The sequence below is a fragment of the Podarcis cretensis genome (genome assembly GCF_951804945.1).
Source record: "Podarcis cretensis genome assembly, chromosome: 2".
Taxonomy (NCBI): Eukaryota; Metazoa; Chordata; class Lepidosauria; order Squamata; family Lacertidae; genus Podarcis; species Podarcis cretensis.
In genome coordinates, this window is record NC_137171.1 from 33,942,216 (window position 1) to 33,965,351 (window position 23,136).

The window sequence follows — 23,136 nt, forward strand, 5'->3', positions numbered from 1 at the left end:
CTTGATCCTGGTCAAATTTTACCCCTGACAACTTAACCCTTTCTGTTGTTGCATCTAGACTTTGGAATACTCTCCTCAGAGATCTGCCCCTTTCCATAATTTCTTTCAGCAAAAACAATTTTATTTATGCATACTGTTAAAGTAAAAAGCAGATAAATGGTAGGAGGTTGCTTTGAGTTTCTGTAATCATAAAGTCGTACCTTGGTTCTTGAATGCGTTGGTACTTGAATGTTTTGGCTCCTGAATGCTGCAAACCCGAAAGTGAGTGTTCCGGTTTGCAAACATTTTTCAGAAGCCGAATGTCCAACGTGGCTTCCAATTGAGTGCAGGAAGCACGTGCAGCCAATCGGAAGCCACGCTTTGGTTTTCGAACAGTTCCAGGAGTTGAACAGACTCCCGGAACGGATTAAGTTCGACAACCAAGGTACAACTGTATATGCTTTCCCAAAGTAGTATATTATTGTTTTCTCTTTTGTGATTTTACATGATTTTATTGTTTTGATTTTATTTTGTTGGGAACACACTGGCGTTAATACTGTTGGACACTGTGTGTTTATGCTATATACATTGTTTTGGAATATTATTTGTTTCTTTTTTAAAAATAAATAAATTGGACACTTTAAAGTGGAAATGCAGAATGAATATTGTCTCACTTGAGTGATGTCCCCTTATGGACCATGACACATTGAGGATGAGATTGCTTTCTTAAATTGGGCAAGGTGCATTTTCCGGTTAGGAGGAGGCGATACAGGGCTTAGAAGTACTTGGAGCAAGGGTAATTTTGCCCTGCTCAGATGGATTGATATAATAGATGAATGCCGTGTTGACCTAAAAGAGATAGAAATGCCCATGGCTGCTTTCATACAGATGAAATCATAGCTCTTGAGAAGAGGAAGGATCCTGGGATTCTTCCAAATAAAAGGGATGTAACTCCAGGTGCTTGGTTGTCTTCATTTTAGGGGTGCCCCGAAGACCTCAGGAATGGCTCTTCCCTGCCAGGATGCTCCCAGCTATCTACGTAGCCATCTTCTTGCTGCTTGCTGGCTGTTTCTCCATCAATATCTTATATGGCTCCTCCTTCCTTGACCACACTGCCTTGATGTGGCTGATCTCCTCTGCCTTTGCTTTCACCACATCTTTCATCTTTTTGGAGCCAATGAAGGTAATAGCACAACAGAATTCATTGGCACTGCTGGAATTTTCTCAACGGTCACACCTGCTATATGTTTACAGTGGTACCTTGGTTCTCAAACTTAAGGAAGGTTCTCAAATTCCGGAAGTCTGTTCCAAAACCAAAGTGTTCCAAAACCAAGGCGCGCTTTCCCATAGAAAGTAATGCAAAACAGATTAATCCATTCCAGACTTTTACAAACAACCCCCTAAAACAGCAATTTAACATGAATTTTACTATGTAACTAGACCATTGATCCATAAAATGAAAGCAATAATCAATGTACTGTAAAATAAATAAGACAGTATTGTAGATGATTAAAAATTAAAATTAAACAAAATAATCTTACCTGTACCGATGATGGTCATTGTTTGGATGGGGGGCTTTTATCCATTTCTGTAGTCACACAATCAATCAATCAATCAATCAATCAGTAGCTGAACTGGGTACCACCCAGTCACAAAAACAAATTAACCTAAAAAGCCTCAAAAACAAAAACGCAAAATAAATAGCAAAAACAAAAGCACCAAACTTAATCCATTCCGGAAGTCCATTTGACTTCCGAAATGTTCAAAAACCAAGGCACAGCTTCTGATTGGTGCAGGTGCCCCGGAAACAATAGCCGACAGTCACATCGGACGTTCGGCTTCTGAAAGACGTTCGAAAACTGGAACACTTACTTCCAGGTTTTCGGTGTTTGGGAACCAAGGTACCACTGTATAGATAATGTTTAAACCAAAAAAGGGTTATTGCAAACAACTCTGTAATCAGCCTGTAAGCCTTTAAGTTCTTTTAAGACACAGTTGGCCAAACTATGCATGATGTGGGAGATCTGTGATGTTTTAATGCTTTCTTTTTAATGAGATAGTTCCTAGATTAAGCAGTGGCACTGGGAAGGATGTGCATTTAACAGTCTCTTTCCCATTCTATATGTTCCTGACCAAAATCCCCCTCCCCTGCTTATGGGAAATCTAATGACTTTTCAATTTAATGTGTAGTTTCCCTCTAAACCAAAGTAAGGGCTATTTGTACAACTGGCCTGCTAATAAAAGGCTGGGAAGAAAAACTAGTGAATTTAAAAAAAAGAAATCAGCAGAAAGGCTGCCCGTGAAGTATATTCTTGGTCAGAGTCAAGAAGTGCCATGATATCCACTCATAGGTCTAGAGAGAAGGCCAATGAAATCTTGAAAGAACAGCTTTGTGTATTGAATTAACACTTTCTGTACAGTGGTACCTTGGGTCAAGAACTTAATTCGTTCTGGAGGTCCGATCTTAACCTGAAACTGTTCTTAACCTGAAGCACCACTTTAGCTAATGGGGCCTCCTGCTGCCGCTGTGCCGCCGGAGCACGATTTCTGTTCTCATCCTGAAGCAAAGTTCTTAACCTGAGGTACTATTTCTGGGTTAGCGGAGTCTGTAACCTGAAGTGTCTGTAACCCAGGGTACCACTGTACTAGGATTCCCTGGCATCTCCAGGGATTGAAAGACTCTTGGTAGGTGGGGGTTTGGGGTGCAACACTGGCAAGCTGGCACCAATTAGTGTTGACAGTGCTTAACTAAATGGGCTGACTTGGCAGAAGACAGCTTCCTCTGCCCTTCCAGCAATGCCTTTGAGAATATACCTGCTTTCTCAGGTGCTCTTTGGGGCTCTGCATGCCGCTCTCATCAGCAAGCCAGTGGAGAACGAAGCTGATGGACTGGTGGGGAAGCCCTTGGTTAAGCAGATGCCCGAACGAGTTGGGAAGGTGCGCGTGCCCTGTGGTTATGGGCTGCTGCAGGCCAAGGAAGAGGCCAAGAAAGTCCGAGCTCTCAAAGGGTTGATGTGGGTAAGTGACTTCTTCCCTTGTGCAAAATGTTGCAATGGGTGGCTTGAGGAACCGCACAAATGATGGAGGTGGGAAAGAAGAATGGTGCAATTGATAGAACATTCAGTTAGGCTCTAAGCAATGACGCTCTAATAATAATAATAATAATAATAATAATTTATTATTTATACCCCGCCCATCTGGCTGGGCTTCCCCAGCCACTCTGAGCGGCTTCCAACAAAATATTAAAATACAGTAATGCATCAAACATTAAAAGCTTCCCTAAATAGAACTGCCTTCAGATGTCTTCTAAAAGTCTGGTAGTTGTTGTTCTCTTTGACATCTGCTGGGAGGGTGTTCCACAGGGCGGGTGCCACTACTGAGAAGGCCCTCTGCCTGGTTCCCTGTAACTTGGCTTCTCACAGCGAGGGAACTGCCAGGAGGCCCTCGGTGCTGGACCTCAGTGTCCGGGTAGAACAATGGGGGTGGATACGCTATACTGGACCGAGGCCGCTCTAAGCAATGGAGCAATGAATAAAGATGGCTAGAGGAAGAAGATTCCTAAGGACACAGGAAGACCCCTCCTAGATCAGATCTAGTGCTGTATCCTGTTCTCTCAGTGGCCAGAGGTAGTGGCAATCAAGGTAAGAGGAGTGTGTTTGTGGGCGGGGGGTTATTGATTTGTTTTTGGTTTATTATGTATTTTGTGTTCTCAGTTTACATCAGGCTACAACCAAACAGTGGGCCTGGTCCCTGACCCACAAGTTGGTGATGATCAGTGAATTAGAAAAAACGAGATTGCAAGTGTGAGGATTTTCTTTGACCACTAGGTGTCAGAACAGATTTAAATTTCAACTTTATTGATAACGGCAGCTAAGGTTGGAGACCGATTATAATTTGAAGTTGAAAGTTAGGATGGCAGTGCATCAGTGATTCAAACAGGTATGTAGATTTCTTGTGGTGCCCCTAAGCTCTGCCAAACCAGTTTGACCAGAGATGATAACAGGGCAAAAGAAATAACTGTCCATCTCAAGAGCAATCCTGGATGTAACTTGGCCTTTGATAGCCTGGAGCCCTCCAGATGTTTTGAACTACAACTCCCACTAGCCCTGGCATTACATAGGGATGCTGGTTAGGGCTGATGGGAGTTTGTAGCAGCAAACATCTGGAGGGCACCAGGCTGGCAAAGGCTGCTTTGATGTGTAGCACCTTCAACTCTTTGAAAAACGTTTGTCCAATAAGATTGTGGCATTGACCTAAACATTAGCGACTTGTCTTGCACAGGGACAAGTTCATATGGCTGGACCAGGGCTTCAGTGAAGTTAGTTATCCTGCTGCTGTTCTGGACTGGTTTTATAGGATAGGATATTCCATTCTATGGATAATTTCTGCCTGGCTGGATTTGAACTGATCAGACCAATATTGATTTGTACTTTAAACGACACGGAAATCGAATTTAAGGGTGGCATAAAAGTGTTTTAAATAAATAATAATAATAAATAGTAAGAAATAAGAAATACATAAACTTGTGATTTGCCCATTAACATTATTACATATACATCCCTTTCGAGACTTCCTTCAGCTTGTCCATAAATCTTTCGAAGCAGTAATCAAATTCACACGTTTCTCTGCTTATTATTGTCGTTAAACCTATCTCTGTCTCCTGTTTGCTTTAAACAATAACTCTTTGTCTTTCACAGTGCGTCTCTAAATCCCTTTAGCGTTGTTGGTCCCTCACTAATACATTCCAGATAATCCACATACTTTCCCCAATCCTTGATAAACACTTCGCTTTTTTTCTTTTTGTAAATCCTTTTTTTTACTTTTTGTATATTGATTTTTTTTATATATATGTGTGTTAGTTTTTTATTTTCTTTTGTGGAATTAATTAATAAAAAGAATGATGAAAAAAAATAATAATAAATAGTAATGCAACCTTAATTTTGTTGTTGATGTCACCCAATGGTAGTGTTAGGTAGTAGGAAAGCATTACATCTTTCTATGTTTAAATAATAAATGCACATTAGCGATTGCTGGGGTTTTCACCTCTTTGCAGTCTGGTTTTTGATCACTCTCTTATTGGCAGTACTTGACATCCCTGTTCATGCTCCATCACTTTTGTTGCTTTCTTCTCCCACCTCCTCCTCTCCAGAACTGCCTCACTCATATGCTGTTCTTTCTGGTGGTGCTGACCATCAATTACCAGAGATGCTTCCATGACAACAACGTCCACCTCCTGCATGCTGCTGTCAAACAGGCCATCTCTGTGACAAACGACAAAGGACTGAACTTCACTTCTGTGCGCAGGTGAGCTCTCCAGAGAGAGGGGGGGGGGGACATGGACAGAGGAGGCAGCTCACCATCTCTAGAGAAATATAATAAAAATTATATTTCAGGAAGATGCCACATGACCAAATAGTCAAATGTGTCAAAGAACAAGTAAGTTGTCTTCGAACAAAGCTGCAAATACAATCAGACATGGCCCAACTGCTTGTCCATCTTGCCAGATTTCTGTCTGTGTCAGTCATTGTTGCCAGATGCTACATAGAGTATATTCACACTAGAGCAGTTGTTGTACTGTAGTGTGTGCTGTTTTTTCTCCAAAGTGCTTGAAGGCATTCTAACACAAAGCACCTTACATTTTTAAAAAGTTCTTCAAATTGTAAAAGTGCTACTAACCCCCCCCCCAAAAAAAAAACCCTGCTGCAAATGCATCCTGCAAGCTGAGATAAAATAGAAAAACAATGCAGCATTTCCATCTTCTTGTAGTCATAGGATCATAAGAGCTGAGGTGGCCTTGTCAGGCTGCCTAGTCCAAACCTTGCTCCGTTTGGGAAGACAGAGGATCCCTGAGAGATTTCTACCCAGCAAGTGCTTGAAGGCTCTCCAGCAAGGAAGGGTCACTGAATTCTTGACTGGAACATTGCTGTACTAGGCTGTTACAGTAAAATCATTGTGTGGCACCCTAAAATGAACATTCATTATTCATCTGGCAATTTAATGACACACTGTATTGAACATTGTCCATGCAAGTATTTCAGAATGATCACTCCTCTACCCCAGCTGTGTGTTGTTCTGGAGGTTCTTCTGACACCCTCCTGGGCCAGTTTTGTGGGGCATGGGGGAAATTCCCTTGCACATGGCTTCCATGGACAATGTTCATTAAGTGACTCCTGCCCTAGTTATTTCACCCTGAGCCTTGTTCATGTTAAGACTCTCAGAGACCAGAGCAGCCTCAAATCCCTGATGGTTGAAGGCCAAGGGGAGTCCACAGGTTGTTCTCAGTGTTCCTCTGGGTCTTGTGGCGAATACCTCCTTGTAAAGGCAAACTGGAACTGGCTGGCTGCACCCACAGATGGATTCCTTAGTCCATTGATGGGTGAAATCATCATACAGGGGTGGCAAGAAATTTTATTTCCTATATAACAACTTTCCAGTATGTGTTCAGTCGCAATCAGTTTATTTCGTCTCACCCGCATTTTTGTAGCAGGGATGGATTTTTTATAAATGTATTTTTATTAAAGTTTTTCTTGATTTACAAAGGGATGGATTTCATTGTCAGAGAATTCTAGGATTGCAAAGGAATTCTTTACTGTGATTTGCTTTAAAAACAGGCCACTTGGTTGAAGAACTGCACTGGTCCTTTTTCTCTCCTTTTGCTTATTTTGTAGCTACTCCGACACATTGGAATGGATTGACACAGTGCTACTGAAATACCTTTATGGCAACACAAAGCTGACAATAGTAGGAGTGCCTCAGCTGCAGCTACAAAGCTCCACCGCAAGCCAAATGATGGATCTAGGTGTGAATTCTTCTACAATCACCTTTTTCTCTTGGGTGGTAAAGTGACAAACAGGCAGTAAGAGATTGTGTCTGGCCAAAAGAAGAGAACAAATGAACAAACAAAATAACGAAGTTGGTTTTTTAAAAAATGTCAGGGTTGAGACTTCAGAAGAGCTCATGTAGTCAGGCTTGGTTTTATGGACACATTTGACAAACAATGAAAAGAGGAAATTGGGAACATTCAGACGAAGCCCTAAAAATATGAAAGTGAGCTGGGATGCGGGGGGGGGGGGGGAAGGAAATGTAACCCGGATCTGAGAGAAGCCCCAAGGTGACATGTACTGTACATTAAACCTGAACTAGTGGGAGGGACTTTTGTGGGACTGCAATAAGGTTACCCCCAAACATATGCCAGGGGTTTAAAGGAGAAATAGGGTGAATATAGGTTGGGCTACTAAGTTGGAGAGTGTGAACTTGTAGAAAATCACTTGTACATGTTGAAAGGCATAATATCTAGCAAGTGGCATCTGAGATTCTTTAAAATAATAAAAAAAAGCTTTGCCTGTACATTTTTCTGTGCCTCCTAGGACTTCCCCAGCCTGGAATTGCATCTCAGATATACCACTTCAGTACTGCCAGCTGCCCCTGTCCTCTGTGCTGCTTGTCTGGGTCCAGATCAGAAGCTCCTAGGGATACAAATAAAAATGCATGCCCTGACGCAACTGAGCACACTTCTGTTAGGTATGAATTGATGTGGGGATGCTTACCTCTGGGTTTCTCCCTTGTAGCTCCTTCTTATTTCTCTTCTGAGGACCCTTTCTCACAACCCCTATCAGCACGTGACAGCTTTCAGTCTCTCTGTGCTGACTCCCAGACAGGCTGCCACAGGTTGAACCAGTTGTGTGAATGCCAATGTCACACGTGGATGTCTCTGTGGATTGGGCAGTTATCATTTAAGAAGGCTGAGGAGGAGGAGAGACAGAGGGTGAAGAAAGAGCTGCGGGTGGAAGGGGGGCCCTTTCCCATCCTTTGGAACCCCAGGGAAACTCAACAAAACCTGCTGGACCTGGACCTGAGTGTGGAGAGGGCATCTGAATGGGACACAGCCTGAGGACGTACTATGCATCTTGGGGCTGACCATGAAAAGCAAGTCTAGAGTAAGAGACTAGGGTAATGTCCACTGTTTCCAGGAATTCTTCTCATTGTGAGACTTTTGTGGGTGAGCTGAGAGTCTGTTGGACTGAGAACCTGGAGGCCCAGAGGGAGGGTGTGTCAGAAGGAAAATGACTTGATATCGATTATTATGTATTTGCAACTTTGTATTAATGTAACATGTCGATATGTAACTGTGTGTTTTTGCAATCTTTTAAGTTGTCCGTTGTTGCTTCAGTTTCCTGTACACTGCTTAGAGACATTCTTTAATATATTACGTGGTATTGAAATTAAATAATTAATCATCAATTATGACCAAAGCTTTGCTTGCAAATGTATGTTAAAAAATAAACCCATTACACTAACTTCGTCATGTGGTCAGGTCATTGCTTTGCAGTTTGACTGTACTTTAGCTTGAATTGACTGTTCCAAGTGCAAGGATGTGGTAGAAGATGTTCCAAAGGGAATTAGAAAAGGCCACAGGAGAAAAGAGAGGAGGCTTACATTGCTCCCAAGGCATTCTGACACTCTTAAATTCATGTTCCTTTAATGTGGCTCTGTTGGCAGGTTTTGGATCTGGGGTCATGCAGGATTTTACCATGCGAAAGATGGCTGCGCAAAGGAGCTTGGGAACACCTCTGCAGAAGCTCAGAGGATATTGCATGACCTACAAGCAAGCAACTGGGCTCACAAAAGGCAAGCTGCTCAAGACTTTTGTTTTTGTTTGAAACTCAAGTCTTCCCATAGAAACAAAATCATTTCCCTTTTGGGCTTTTGCTCTTGCTTTGCAAGGGAAGGAGGTTGTTAGCTTGTTCTCAGGACTCAATTGAAAGCCGTGACACTTAGCCAGGTCTGAAACTGGATGAAATGTGTCATGTGGATGTGTCCTAAGTGTAAAGTAGTGTGATATGTAGTATGCCTGATGTTACTGTTTATACTGTCATCTTCCCTCTGGGATGGTGGTGGTCAGGGAAAAGGAACCTCTCCCTCTCAGTTTCCGGACCCTGTCTGTCAAAACCCTTCAAGGGTGGGGAATCTAACCAGTTTTATATCACCATATTCCAAAATCCAATTTCTACCTGTTAGCAAAAAAAAACATTTCTCTATAGCTTGTTCCTCAACTTGATATTCATAGATCTCTCTCCTCTGCATCCTTTTCATGACAGGAGTAAAGCTCTACTTGTTGAGTTCACTCAGTACAATGCTGATGTCAATCTGTATGTGACTGTGATGCTCCTGTTTGAGTTTCCGTCAGACAGGCCGGCAATTGCTTCAATGTCGATATTCCCCTTCCCAATGTTAAAGTCAGGTGACAATGTGGACCTTCGCCTTGTCATGATGGTAGGTATGCTGCATTGAAAAGCGCACTCTGGGGCTACTTCTTGGTGCAAGGGAACTCAGGACACAGTGTGGCGTGGCAAAAGTACATACACATCACATCTTCCTCTCCTGTAGGCTTGGGGTCGCTATTTATTTATTTTAATATATTTATTACATTTATAATATCTCCTTCCTTCAAGGAGGTTGGGGCAGTCAACAAGGTTTCCTCCTCCCACAACAACCCTGTGAGGTAGGTTAGGTTGAGAGAGATCACTGAGTGAGCTTTACAGCTGAGCAATGATTTGAACTTAAATCTCTCCAATCCTAGTATATCACATTGACTACTATGTCACACATACTCATAGAACCGGGCCTTCAATACCTTCCAAACTAGTGTTTCCCAAACTTGGGTCCCCAGCTGTTTTTGGACTACAACTCCCATCATCCCTAGCTAGCAGGACCAGTGGTCAGGGGTGGTGGGAATTGTAGTCCAAAAACAGCTGGAGCTCCAGATTTGGGAAACTGTTCTAAACAAATACCTAATATATTATATAGGTGTCCTACAAATCATACCTGACGGACGCCAACCTTCTCTTTAAGATGGCAAAAAATGGGATTCCTCAGTCAATTTAGGCATAAAAAGGGGTCTCGGAAGAAGATAAAAATCTTATGGGTAGGTTCATATGGGAGGAGGTGGTATCTCAGATAGCCTGGCACTAACCTTGTTAGGATTCAAAGATGTATTACTATACTGGATCCAGTCATTTTGGGCCATGACAGCAACTTCCAGCTTATCTGGAGGCAAGGAATCCAACAATTTAGAAAGAAAAAAAACCTGTGGCTTTTCCTTCTCTGCTGCAGATAAGCCTGCTTCTCTTCAGTGGAGCTTTTGTCCTACCAAAGCTGTCCTTCACACCTCCGGAAAAGGCGCCATACCCGTGGCAGAACTACAGTCGCTTCCGGCTGCTCCTGGCCCTGATTTCCATCACTGTTGCTGCCTTGCACTTCACCAACAACCATTTAGCAAAGGCACGCTTGCTGCATTCCCAGAAGCACCGCCAGGCTTTCACCAGCTTTTACGAAGTGGCAGTGCTGGCTCGCATAGAAGCCATCCTCTGTGCCCTGCTGCTGACGATCACCATGCTGAAGGTGAGGAAGAGCAGAGGGGGAACAGAAATCTTCCCAAGGCCATCTCCATCCAGCACACACATGAATGCATACCCTACAACATTTTTGTGCCCCAAATTGGGATGTCAGGAGGGGCGGTGCTCCTTCCGATCTGGTGCTTATCAGCAGGGTCGTGCCAGAGCTGGCTTGCACCAGAGCGAACATCTTTTGGTCCAGTGCTCTGAACTCGCACCAGAGGGCCAGGCCAATAACAGCACATTCTGGGATCCAAACAGAAGCTGGGATTGGCTTATGTGCATTCCTCCATTGCACACGATGACCTGGACCACAATCCCCACACAAATGGGGGTTGCCTGTATATTTTATGCTTGTTTTATGTATCTTATATTATTATTATCTTTAATAAATGATAATGATAATATCAATAAAATATTTTTAAAGTGGAAGTCAGGCAGAAAGCACCATAAAACAGCCAGCCACCCAAAGTTAGTTTAGTTTGGAATGAAATGTTCTTTGGGAGGAAGCCAATAGATATTCTAGGGCAGGCTGTTCCATGGCCGAGATGTGACAATAGAGAGACCCAGTTATGTGTTCCCATTAACCAAAAGTCAAAGGTTAATGGCCAGCACTTTGAACATAGCCTGGAAATGAACCAGAATTTGGTGAAGCTGGTGAAGAAGATGATCTTTATGACGTGACTGTCCTCTTTATTTCTCCCAGAGTTTAGAGACAGTGTGCATATACACAAACTGTTAATAGCAATCTAAGGCAACAACACACTGTTCTATCAGACCTGCTACTGTAAAACTAAATACAACCAATTTTTTTATTTCTAAATATGTGGGAGGGACACCCCCCCCCCACAAACTGGTTTTAATATGGGGATTAAGCTGTCCCTACTTATTGAGAATTGAATCTGCTCGTTCACTACATAGCTCCACTTTGGGTTCTGTTTCCTCATAATGCGAAATGGAAAGTTGGGAGTTGGCTTTATATAGATAGACGAAATGGTTAATTTTCTCCCCCAAACCAGAAAGACTGGTTGGCAACTCTGGCTGCAGTCCTGTAATGTAGAACCTAATGTTGTCCCTTTTTAAGTCAGCAGGACAATCCCAGAAATAACTATTTCCAGGATGGTAGCCAGGAAAATTGCGAGGTACTTAAAAGATTTCAGATACAGATCAACACAAATTAGCACATAACAATTTATAGGCATGGATGCCTCCCTGCAAGCAAAGTAAAAATATTGTTAACAAATAAATAAATAAATAAATAAATAAATAAATAAAACAAACAGGGAAAGGAAAAAGGAGATATAAAGCTCACTGCAGAGAGCTGAGAGTTGGGCCCCAGAGGCCACCCACAAACAGTGCCACTGATTGCAGCCTTTGTTTGAATTTCGACACCTGAGCAAGCATGACCATGTATTTTCCCTTCACTGTGACACATCCTTCTCTCCTCTTGGCCACAACCACTTGGTTAACAATTTCAGAATACATCTTCCATCTCTTATAAAAGAGAATATTTATTAAAATGGTCCCCTTCGTGCATAGCAAAATGTCTATTTTGGAAAGCACCGAGCCAGATCTATTAACAATCACAATGATGCATAGGTTCTTGTTAACATGCCTCTTAAATGATGCTGTAATGACCTTATAATTGTCATTGAAGCTGCTACCGAGGGATAATCTTGGTGCCATTCCTTTCCATGTGCTGCCTAATGAATCTGCACAGGGAGACCCATCTGCTCCATCCAAGCTTGGTTGTATTCGAATTAGAGCTTTGTTGCTGCCTCTTGTTTCCTTAATGAACAATGAAGGAACACACAGAGCAGATAAATAAAGGCTGCCCAAAGCTTCGGCTGTGAAGTCAGCAGGAAAGACAGCAGGGGAGCTGAGAATTTCCGTGGGTGGGAATTTCCAACAAACAGTATTGCTGTTTGTCCAAAAGAAGCCTTTATGTCCTTAAATTGAAGCAGCCAACTTCCATAGGTCCTTCACATATACAAGAAACTCAGGTGGCTGTACCCACAATATTTTCACTCCTCTTACTGATGTGACACTCAACATTTATATTCCAAACCAACAGCCAGGCCTTATTAGCTAAAATGACTTCTCTAGTTTTGAGAATCTTCCCTTTGAGGTTCTCATTTATTGGACTATGACACCAAGCATTAGAGCTGCTTCCCTTGACCGAAGCTTATGGTTGTGACGATGGCTGCTGTTTGTTATCTTGATGTAGCCTTGCGATAATATTCCTTGGCTCTCTTCCTGTGATAAGGGAACAGAGAAAGTGTTCTCAACGGCTTCTTCCCTTCAAAGAGGCAAGTCTCTGAACTAGCTGCTTCTTCTTTTTCTTTCTAGATGGTGCAACAGCTGCGCTTTGTCCGGAGATGGTCTGTGTTTGGGAAAACCCTCCAGCATGCCTTGAGGGAGCTAGTGGCTATCAAACTCATCTTCCTCTTCTTCCTTCTCATCTGTGCCAAGTGTGGCTGTTTAGTAGGTTATAAAAAGAATGGGGTGAGGGAGAATGAGAATGAGAAGTCAGTGCATGGGGAAATGATGCATGCTATTCTAAGGTTTCTCCTGCCCACCCCAAAATAGGGGGAGGAGGGGAAACACTGATCCTACCATATATATATGTATATATATATACATATATGTGTATATATGTATGTATATATATATATGTGTGTGTGTGTGTGTGTGTATATATATATATATATATATATTATCTCCACAACCTTTTTCTTTTCTTCTTCATTGTTCAGGCCTTCTCTTCAACTGTGGAAGAGTTCAGGACACTCCCTTGTGCCTTTTCAGCTCTGCTTTCCACTCTCTGTGGGAAGATCACTTTCCTCCAGTCTTTGATGCAAGTTTCCCCTATCCTGGGGACAACATACATCCTAAGCTTTGGAGCTGGTGTGCTCTGGATGGTGCAGAGCTTCCTTTGTGCCTCTGTCCTTAACAGTTACCGTACTGTCCATTCTGAGATCTACCATCCAGCTATTGAGCCTCAGGATTACGAGATGATTGAGTTTTTGGTGAAAAGGTTGAAGCTGTGGCTAGGACTCAGCAAAACCAAAGAGGTAAGCGAGAAAAAACACCCAAAGCAATAGAGGTGGTGGGTGGGGAGAAAAGAAAGGAAGGAAAAGGGAATGGGGAATACAGCACTCTTCCGCACAGTCCTGTCTCAAGGGGAAGAGATGGAAAGTGAGAATGTGGCTGCTCTGTGGTGCTATTCTATGCTTGCTCTATCACCACTTATGATGTGGTGGTAACTTGCAATACAAGCCACATGAAGGCAGCTTCACAGGGTTGAACTATTAATGCATAGCAGCTTCCCAGCTGTAAACAGCTGTTTACATAAATGTGATGACCATCTGAATGTCTCTTTTGTATGAGCTGTTCTCCTCTAAATAGACTTGAGTATGATAACTCTGTAAGCTTGATTTCAGAATCAGTTTTGAGACCTTTCTCTATATCTCACAGCACAATCTATATAAAGAATGGCAGCCTAGCTTGTCCCCATGATGGCTGAATTAGTTTTCCCAGACAACAGGAAAAAGAGTTTGAAACAGATTTTGACCTCTTTGCCTTTCAGTTTCGCCACAAGGTGAAATTTGAAGGGATGGACTCCCTGATTTCCCACTCTTCTGGAAACTCCAAACCTTCTCGCCTTCCTTCTCCGGGCACCAACTTTCACTGTGCTACTGCAACCATTTCTTCCTTCAGCTCTGAAGAGCAGGTGCTTCCTGAGAGCCCCACCCCTGATCCTTGCAATGTAGACTTTTACCTGGAGCACCTACCATCCGCAGTCAACGATCTCCTGGACGGCTTTGACAGGGTCCTAAAGCTGATGGAGGATGTGTGCCATCTTGAGACCAGCTTAGAGGAGACTCAGAGGAGAATTTGCAAGAAAAAGAAGAAGGGGCAGAAAAGCCATCCCATGGAAAAGGTAGCAACACTCGCCTCAAGAACCAGCTTAGGGCTGCCGAGAACTTACAGCACCTTCTCAGAGTCTGCCTTAGCCAGGCTCAGAGCTCACCATGTCAGGATTTCCAGCTGCAGTGCCACTGAAGGGGGCAAGCAGCACCCAGCAGATACTGTATCTCAGCAAAGCTCAACTCGATACAAGGTTCTGGTGGGCAACCCTCCAGCTTCAGGCCACATCTTCCGAAGCACTCTTCCCTGGCCGGCCCATTTGTTCAAAAAGAGACCCAGGAGTGAGGAAGGGCAGGGATATCCGTGTTGCGACGTGCTTCAGAGACAGATCCCTTTAAAGAGGAGAGCATGGCAGACCGAAGGAACAGGTGACATGTAGACAACCTCTGGGTGGGTTTAACTAAGCAAAAGAGCCGGTACCCGTTTGTTTTCCCTCCTCGTGCTTCACTCACAAAATGCAACTCACTGGAGAAGTAGGGTCCAGATTAACCTCCTTACCTTTGCTGTCTTTCAGGGTACTACAGATTGGGTGAACTCTGCCTAGAACGCCTTAAGTTTTCTGCACAGGAAAATTAGAATTATAATGGTGCATGTAAAGTACTTTGTAGTGTATTACAGTGGTACCTCGGGTTACATACGCTTCAGGTTACAGACTCCCCTAACCCAGAAATAGTACCTCGGGTTAAGAACTTTGCTTCAGGATGAGAACAGAAATCGTGCAGTGGCGGCACAGCGGCAGCAGGAGGCCCCATTAGCTAAAGTGGTGCTTCAGGTTAAGAACAGTTTCAGGTTAAGAACAGACCTCCGGAACGAATTAAGTACTTAACCCGAGGTACCACTGTACATTATTTACAATCTAGCACAGTAGCTTTGTGCAATCCTACTGTATTTTTGTACTACTGTTTGGAATGAAATACCTGCAAGGAAGGCTTTAGGACAGGCATGGGCAACCTCAGGACAAGGGCCCAAATGCAGCCTCCAGGCCTCTTTATCAGGCTTTTCAAACTCTCTCCAAGCCACATCATCCTTACCAACTCCCCACCCTCCCTGGCCCTGCTGCACTCCTGTATATTTCTGCCTGACTGAAATGCATTCTTTAATGCCTCTTGCTTGTCTGGTTAGAGGATGTGTGTGTGTCAGTATTCTATGGGACAGTCTAAGGGAGCAGAACTTCTAGCTAGCTACATTAAGCATTACATTCTTGAAGTTGCTGCAAAAATACATCTGTAATCACAGCCTTTGAGAACTTGTCATGTCTGTATTAAAACAGTACATACGTCCAACATACTATGCTTACTACCAAGTCCTTCATTAGCCTCTGAGGGCAGGAGCCAGCAGAAGCCTTGCACAAAGGGGCCTCCCCCCCCTTCTCTCCTTGACATTGGCTTGGGGTTTGGGGGCAAGGACTTCCAGAACAGCATAGAGGAAGGGGCTATGCTTGTGCAGATGGAGCATTTGTAATAGCACAATGCAATCAGCATTTTTCATCAAGTTCCTGTAACTAGTTTCACATACAGGAGATAACGGTATCACCGGTAATGAACCCTTCATCGTAGGCTTACATCTGTTATACTTCTGCAAATGGGGGGGGGGGCACACACACAGCAAGACCTGAGCCCAGAAAAGATACTGGCAGTGAGAGAAAAGAGTATACACGTTTTGTGTTTTCACATTTCATCTTAGTAAAGAGAAACATACAAACTTCCTGGTGTGTGCCAGTGAGAAAAGAGCTGTCTCATTGAATAACTGAGAGGCTGTATGGGAGCCTGCAATGCTTTGAGAGAAGCCCATTTAGTACTTCAGTTCAACCAAACATTAACCACCTGGTTTTAGGACTGCTGCTGATTAACCCTCCCTTGGAATAAGAGTAGTTTGTAGTTTGTTTTTGGTAGAAACAGGCCCTAATCAAGGACCCTAGTAAGGCAATGATGAGACTGTCAGTTTGTAACAGAGGAGACAAGCTTAACTTTCCTGTCCCTTAGTAGCACTGCAGCCCAAACACATTCAGTTCGCTCTATATACATCACACTTTGCCATTTTCACCAATAGCAACCATTTCCCTAAGATGATAGTTTGTTCTAGTTGCAGTAGACATTACAAAAGTATGATGGGCAACAGCAAGTCAAGTTGACTGCTGACCCAGTACAGAGCCTGCAGCATTTTCTACTCCAGTGGTTGGTCCCTAACACCATAGATCCAGGCCATGATGCAGTTTGGAGGCAGAGATCCCATGCTTCTGGAGTCCGTATAAAGAGAGCTAAGCCTCATTAGCTGTCACAAACTCGATTCTGTAGCTTCGTTACATTGTAAAATTGTTCATCCACGTGGCTGGTTTGCTCAAGCAGCCACTGCCTTTCTTGCTCATCCACAATCAGTCTGAGTGTTACTTCGTGGAAGACGACATTTACTCCCACCTAGAGAGTGCACAAGATAATAATCCAAGTTAACTTTAGGGTCTGCCACAAATACAGAGTCAACTAAAGATGGTTCTGCTACATGAGGAATACTTATTAGCGCACCTCCTTGAAATGAATCTTTTTGAACATGCCAATACTGGCTTCATTTTCCAATCCAATTTTAGCTTCAAAGGTGTTTAGTCCCAGGCGAGTCATTCCTACAGGATAGAAGATTAGAAATAAGCTACTGTCTCTACTCTTGTCAATTTCATTTGGGAAGGTTGATCACATGTTCTGCATGCAGTATGTCCCATTTTCTCTCCCTGGCATCTCCAGGTAAGGTTGGAAATGTCTGAAACCCTTGAGAGCCACTGTTAGCAAGTGTTGATAATACTAAGTGAGACGAAGTGATGAGCTTGCTCGGTACAAGGCAGCTTCCTATGTTTCTACTATTATAGGCGATTGAAGGCTCTGTGTTCCAAGTATAAGCAGAAAAGTAAACTCATTGGCAAGGTATCTTAAAACTCTATGGCAGAATTTCAAAGTCTTGGAATGGAAATCTTCTACCGCTATTGATGTACACGGAAGTTATTCCTCCATGCATATGCAGCACCTCCAACACTTTCCAACTTCACGCCAGACACTCTTACCATAGGACATCATGATCAGAGTGGCTTCCTTGCCAAATCCTCTGCCACGATAGCTGGCCTCTGAAAGAGAGGAGCAGGGGAGAATTAAGAACTCTATCTGTTTCCAGGTTCATCTAGAAGAAGGGTGGGGAACCTTTGGCCAACAAGAGGGTTTAGAATTTGGAATGGGTATCTCTCACGCACCCTAAAATCTTCCTAATTCTAGGCACTTTTTTAAGACCAGAAGGTACAAGATATGCAACATTATTTTTTTACAGAAAGATCAATCAGGCTAAAGGGATACAGGGATAGGGGCAGAAAAAAGAAGAAGAGGCTCCTTTCTTGCACATTTACTAAGATTTAGGCTTCATTTCTGAAAAATTCAGGACAAAATACAACCCTGGCAGCTTGCACTGACTTACCAAGGAATGACGCTAGGTCAGGTTGCAATAGTTGTGCCAGACATTTGTGCACAGGATGTTTGTTTATAACCTATTTTATTTTTTGTTGGCTTTGGTCACTTCTGCTGAAGAGACAATCTTTTGAAGTAACTTGCTAAAGGCTGAAATATTGATGGGCCCAGAAGCGTTAGGTTACCTGCAATCATGATTTCGATCTCTCCGAGTGTTGGATCTTCACTGTCTGTGAGGAACAAGTTCACATCGCCCACCATGCAGTCTTCCTCTGTGGTTGTCTGCTTAGACCACTTATCTGTGTCAAGCACTATGAATGTGCATTCTGGGGAATTTTTTAAAAAAGAAGAAGGCCCAATGGAGAACATTTAAAACCATTTTAAATGAAACCAGGGTCAACTAATGCAGTAATTAATGGCAACCAGCACGTTGTAAAAAGCTTCCTCCTTGACTTGGAATAAGAGCTCTCTTGCTTCAGGCTGGGTGCAAAAGCCAATGCAACTCTTTTCCTGTCCCTCAAGCCCTTAGGAAAATACAGAACTCTGGAGAGAATTTAATCTCACCTAATGTCAATTTGGGTCAAACCAAATGGGCAAGTGTTTGGTGGGCCTATTCCGCTCCCCTCGCAGGAAATAAAAAAAGGCCCATCTGAATTTTTATGTGGTAGCCATAAGTAAGAAGGGTGTTATAGTTCAGTTCTTGTGTACCTAACCACAGGTATTGGGCTAAAGAGCAGAACTTCCACAGCATCCAGAGGACATTGCATGGAAAGTTATCTAAGTGTGGATAACTATAGATACCATGTTTAGGTAGCTGGTATGTGATTCTTCATAGGGACGCAGGTGGCACTGTGGGTTAAACCACAGAGCCTAGAGCTTGCCAATCAGAAGGTCAACGGTTCGAATCTGCGCGACGGGGTGAGCTCCCGTTGCTCGGTCCCTGTTCCTGCCAACCTAGCAGTTTGAAAGCACGTCAAAGTGCAAGTAGATAAATAGGTACCACTCCGGCAGGAAGGTAAATGGCGTTTCCGTCGCTGCTCTGGTTCGCCAGAAGCAGCTTAGTCATGCTGGCCACATGACGCTGGCTCCCTCGGCCAATAAAGTGAGATGAGCGCCGCAACCCCAGAGTCGGTCACAACTGGACCTAATGGTCAGGGGTCCCTTTATCTTTACCTATGTGATTCTTAGGTACTTGTGTATTCTGCGGTTTTGGCCCGGAGTACCTTCCAAGATTTAATTTTGCTCAGAATAAAGTTGCCATCTATTTCTACACAGTCCAAATTATCAGTATTAGTTATTACCATGTTGAACTGATCAGCAGCTGAAGTTTTAACATGGGAGAATCACTTTTATATGAATGGACCTTTAAATAAACTGGGAAACATATGTGCTCGCTACCCCCATCTTCAAATCCTGACAAATGTTCAAAAATCTCACTGTCTGCATCTTCCCGCCAACTGCGCTGCATCTCATATTCCTGCTCAAGGCTTAATGGCTCTGATGCAGTCAGACGCTGCAGCTCTTCAGACTTCATCCACTCATGGTACCTGGTGAGAAAATCCAGAGAGGGAATATATTCCTCTTCAGAACATTGCCTACTATGTTCTGTTGGAATGGTAAACAAGAGCTCCACCATGAACCCATTTGAGGCATGAAATGACTGGTCCAGGTAAACTAATACCAAGATTCTATTTTATCTTTTCACAACATGAAATAGGCACCGCACAGACAGAAGACATGATTCTTAATGGCTGGGTTCACCAAGGTTTAACTCTCATTCCACTTGTATTTAGGCTGCTATTGAATGGGGGATGGGAGCTGCACCTGGAGTTAATGTATTTAGGACAAAATACAAGCTCTATTCCTGATCTTTACTGAGAGGGTGCCCCAGGCCCTGCCTTCCATATACACATATCTCTCATGTAGTAATGTCAGATATATTACCAATAAGCAGTAAATATGTCCATTTCTAATAATTCCCAAATATGTTGTTCTTACTGCTTACAAATGAGGTTTCCAAATGCCTGCAGAGTTAAAAATTAAGGCTGTAATCTTAATGCATACTAGTTTAGGAGTAAGCTCCACCACACTCAGTGGAATGTACATCTCAGTAAACATGCTCCAGACAGCAGTGATAAGTTCTTGGTAGTCTAGACAAGAGGTTACCATTACCATCATCCCCCCCAACCCCCAAGCACAGATGATTGATTTTGCCCACCTGTGCATATTTCAGACCTGGACATACCTGCAGTTTTGTTATCTCAAAATGTAGGAGGTGTTATCAAAAATATTCCTATGAACATATGTGAAAATTTGAATTTTCTTAAAAAAGAAAAGTTAAAATCCCCCACAACTTTTGCATATATGCCCAATTAATATCAATAAACTGATCCATTAATACTTGCAGATCAGAGCAGTTACAGGTAACTACAGTGCTTATGGCTCAAGCAGTTTATCTGTTTGTTCCACTTGGAATGCAAATTAACAAACACATATTACAAACACACATATATAAAAAAATATTTTGCAAAGAAATATGTAAAGATGACTTAACATTCCAGACCTCTAAAGTCAATGCCCCCCCCCAACTGGAGATTTGGCAAAGTATCTGTTTCATACTTGGGTACATGAGCAGAGGTATATGGCACCAGGGTCACCCTCTTTCCCTGCAGTACAGTATTCTGGTTAATTCTCATAGCTCCAAGCCTGAAACAAACAAGATTATGTTAGTGATACACTTTTTCAAAATAAATGTTATTGGTTCAGATTTGAAATAAGAATGAACAACAAATGAGAGCAAAATATAACAATGCTATACAGAGGAATCATACATATCAATTTTAATATACAATCGGTCCAATTATATACAATAAAGTGTAAGATACACAATTTAAAGGGCAGCTGCAATATATTTGTGTACATAAGATGTCGTTTACCATGGTTCATTTGTGAGAGATATAATCTGTAATTTGACCAAAATAATTGCTGAGAGTATCTTGAAGCAGAAGAACTGCAAGAAAACCCTACTTATTTAATATTTCTCTTTGCCCCACCCCCACTAGAAATGGTACAATGTTTAATAACAAAGAAAAAAACTACAGTGGTAGTACAAGAATTATGAAGCAACTGCAAAGGAGGTCCGGACTACTTAGTCATGCAGCTATAAAGCATTTGCTACACTGTGATTGAAACACAGGATAATTACAGCAGTTCATAATTGACACCCAGGATTCAGAAGTTAAAACAGGAGGATGAGGAGGTGGAGGTGGTTGAGTGTCCGGGTGCAACCACACCGACAGCATTCCCTGGAAATAAATTCCACAATTTTGCTTGCGCACTGCATGGAATTTATTCCATAACATTTATACACCACTTAAAGAAAACCAACAAACCTCAAAGCGAGTTACAAAAAAAAAAGGAATTAGACTTTGCATGTAACTTCTCCAGAGGCAACACTGAAGAGGCTTCAATCAGGGAGCCACTTTCGCAAGAGATCTTCCCCGACATACTACTCCTAATCTCCAGACAGGCAGCATTTGGCCGCAATCTACACCTGAACCAGAGAAAGAAAGACAAGCTCCACCTTAAACCCACCCAAAGCCACGCGAGCGCCTATTTACCTCGCTCCTCTACCATCCCAACACAAGCTGCACGCACGCACGCGCAGTGGCCAAACTCTCCTTCCCGGTCGCGCTACGGTAGCCGCCGAGTCTCAATCCGACCAGCGTCTTTCCCAACCACCGACCGACGCATACAGCCACACACCCCGCCCCCGTGGTCACGTGCCTTCAAGAGACGGGACCAATCGGCGTAGAAAGCGATTCCAGAAGTCGTGGTCACGCGCGCGGAAAGCTCGGCTGTTGGCGGCTTTTTGCTTGGCGTCGAAGCGCTGTTTCCCTCCCTCCCCACTGCCCCGCCTACCCTCCCTCAGCGACTCCGCTTGCGCGCGTGCGCCGTCGGCGGGTTCCCCTTGCTCGCGCCGGTAATGAGGGAAAACGACGGTTGGGAGTTGCTGGGCCGGACGTTGCCGTGGAGCCGAGCGAGGAGCGCCGGCGTGGCGGGTAATGAGGCTTGTTGTGAGGAGGTATTTTTTGAGTGGGTGGCAGAGCGGGCTCCGGTGGTGGCGGCGGGGCGAAGTTCTGTGTGGCGACAGAAGGGGAAGCGGGCTGGCGGCCTGAGGCGGGTCGGGGAAAGGGTTGGCGGGGAAGACGTGGCATTCCCGACGACGCTTCTTCTCCCGTGGCTCTCCGGAGGAGGCTTTTAAATAGGCGCAGGCTGTGTGTGACTGTTCTGCCTGTCTCTGGGCTGTTCCCCCCTGAAGGAGACCGCGCAGAGGACTACAGAAGTGCCTCCTCCGCTCGGCGTGAGCATCTTCCCAAACAGCGAGGAAGATCTGCTGCCTATCAGGTGCAGGCGGTGGTCACGCGGTTGTCTGTATCTGCTCGGAGACCCAGTACACGTGTGCGTGTGTGAATTCACAGACGCATATATGGGGAGAGGGAAATGTCCATGCAATTGCTTGTGGGTGCATCTCTCTCCATGGGCGTAGCCAGGATTTATGTTGTGGGGGTGGGTGGCAGGACACCCACCTGTCATCCTCTGGCTGGCTGGCTCTGTCTAGCAGATTTGGAATGAAATGTCCCAACAACCGTTGCTTTAAAGTGCTTTCTTTTGACCCCAAGTGCTCAGAAAAAAAATCTGTCAAAATCTCCCTACAATTTCTACTTTGAGTATTTTTATTTTTTACTTTATGGGGGGAGGGGCAGCTGCATAGTGTACTGGTGGAGTAAGAAGCCTCTGAAGTAAAGCGGAAGCTGGTAGTTTCCAGTCTTTTTTTAGGATGAAACACAGCCTTGTAAATAAGGCTACAAAAATTACTAAGCTGCAGATGTTCTTATTAACCTACTAAGAGGCTAGTGAGGTGCTTTTCCAGGCAGGCTGTGGAGGAGGGGCAGCCCCTCCTATTAGCAGACTAATAATATGCAGAATGGTGAAGAAAGGATGAAGTGATTCATCTCCACTATGCTTACTTGCTACATTTATTTGCTGATTGTGAAGGAAACATTCTTACTTCCTCTTTTGTTAGTATGGAAACCAATCCCCCTTCCCCACCCATTCACATGCCTTTATAGAGGTTCTGCTCACCTATGGCCTTTAGGCCAGTGAGCAAAAATACAAGTGGTATTCCACCCACCCACCCCAACTATCTAAGTGGACAGTTTACATCTGCGGATTTTACTTTGTCATTATATTTGAATCAGGCTTTCTGGCATGACACTGACTCCAAATATCATTCCTTAACATTTGCTTTGTCTGCGCCTTGTAGTCTTGTGCATCAAATAACTGATGAAGCAATCCTAACCCATTGCAGGGAGCAACAGAACAGCAGCTCAACC

General features: G+C 43.6%; 4 protein-coding genes across 7 annotated transcripts in view; 3 read left to right on the forward strand and 1 right to left on the reverse strand.

Moving 5' to 3' along the window:
• LOC307211101 (polycystin-1-like) overlaps positions 1 to 8,719 on the forward strand; it is a gene marked incomplete at its 3' end in the record, with an annotated part of 61,165 nt that extends 52,446 nt beyond the window's left edge. Inside the window, exons 37-42 of one of the 2 annotated variants that reach the window (XM_079967351.1) lie at positions 960 to 1,162; positions 2,806 to 2,997; positions 5,129 to 5,283; positions 6,648 to 6,778; positions 7,347 to 7,500; positions 8,479 to 8,719. In XM_079967351.1, the coding sequence (XP_079823477.1) occupies positions 960 to 1,162; positions 2,806 to 2,997; positions 5,129 to 5,283; positions 6,648 to 6,778; positions 7,347 to 7,500; positions 8,479 to 8,719 (1,076 nt within the window). Of the gene's footprint in view, positions 1 to 959; positions 1,163 to 2,805; positions 2,998 to 5,128; positions 5,284 to 6,647; positions 6,779 to 7,346; positions 7,501 to 8,478 lie in introns of those variants that run through there. The other variant, XR_013836297.1, reaches the window with a different exon arrangement.
• A 354-nt stretch (positions 8,720 to 9,073) lies between these two features.
• LOC307211125 (polycystin-1-like) lies at positions 9,074 to 15,590 on the forward strand. The gene is made up of 5 exons (XM_079967422.1): positions 9,074 to 9,252; positions 10,093 to 10,380; positions 12,723 to 12,857; positions 13,130 to 13,447; positions 13,963 to 15,590. Exons 1-5 carry the CDS (start codon positions 9,142 to 9,144, stop codon positions 14,680 to 14,682), a joined length of 1,572 nt encoding a protein of 523 aa, XP_079823548.1. The 5' UTR covers positions 9,074 to 9,141; the 3' UTR covers positions 14,683 to 15,590.
• Positions 15,591 to 15,939: 349 nt separating this feature from the next.
• Positions 15,940 to 21,426, reverse strand: NAT9 (N-acetyltransferase 9). 3 transcript variants are annotated; one of them, XM_079967488.1, is made up of 7 exons: positions 21,361 to 21,426; positions 20,360 to 20,446; positions 19,178 to 19,287; positions 17,926 to 18,066; positions 17,350 to 17,409; positions 16,823 to 16,917; positions 15,940 to 16,717 (listed from the first exon to the last, which is right to left on the reverse strand). In XM_079967488.1, exons 2-7 carry the CDS (start codon positions 20,434 to 20,436, stop codon positions 16,571 to 16,573), a joined length of 630 nt encoding a protein of 209 aa, XP_079823614.1. In that variant the 5' UTR covers positions 20,437 to 20,446; positions 21,361 to 21,426; the 3' UTR covers positions 15,940 to 16,570. The 3 variants fall into 3 exon arrangements, with proteins under 3 accessions (XP_079823614.1, XP_079823616.1, XP_079823615.1); XM_079967490.1 differs by having other exon boundaries at positions 21,335 to 21,383; XM_079967489.1 differs by lacking the exon at positions 21,361 to 21,426 and adding an exon at positions 21,133 to 21,325.
• Positions 21,427 to 21,657: 231 nt separating this feature from the next.
• Positions 21,658 to 23,136, forward strand: part of TMEM104 (transmembrane protein 104) — an 89,494-nt gene continuing 88,015 nt past the window's right edge. The window contains exon 1 of the mRNA XM_079967428.1: positions 21,658 to 21,801. The gene's annotated coding sequence lies outside the window, so the exon portion shown is untranslated. The remainder of the gene's footprint in view (positions 21,802 to 23,136) is intronic.

Coding starts and splice junctions, on each gene's coding strand:
- LOC307211125 (XM_079967422.1), top strand. CDS start 9,142: ATGCTCCTGTTTGAGTTTCCGTCAGACAGGCCGGCAATTGCTTCAATG. Junction 10,381..12,722: donor TGACGATCACCATGCTGAAG/GTGAGGAAGAGC, acceptor TTTTCTTTCTAG/ATGGTGCAACAGCTGCGCTT. Junction 12,858..13,129: donor GTGCCAAGTGTGGCTGTTTA/GTAGGTTATAAA, acceptor TTCATTGTTCAG/GCCTTCTCTTCAACTGTGGA.
- NAT9 (XM_079967488.1), bottom strand. CDS start 20,436: ATGAGAATTAACCAGAATACTGTACTGCAGGGAAAGAGGGTGACCCTG. Junction 19,288..20,359: donor ACCTCTGCTCATGTACCCAA/GTATGAAACAGA, acceptor TTTTCTCACCAG/GTACCATGAGTGGATGAAGT. Junction 16,918..17,349: donor TCTGATCATGATGTCCTATG/GTAAGAGTGTCT, acceptor TCTATCCTGTAG/GAATGACTCGCCTGGGACTA.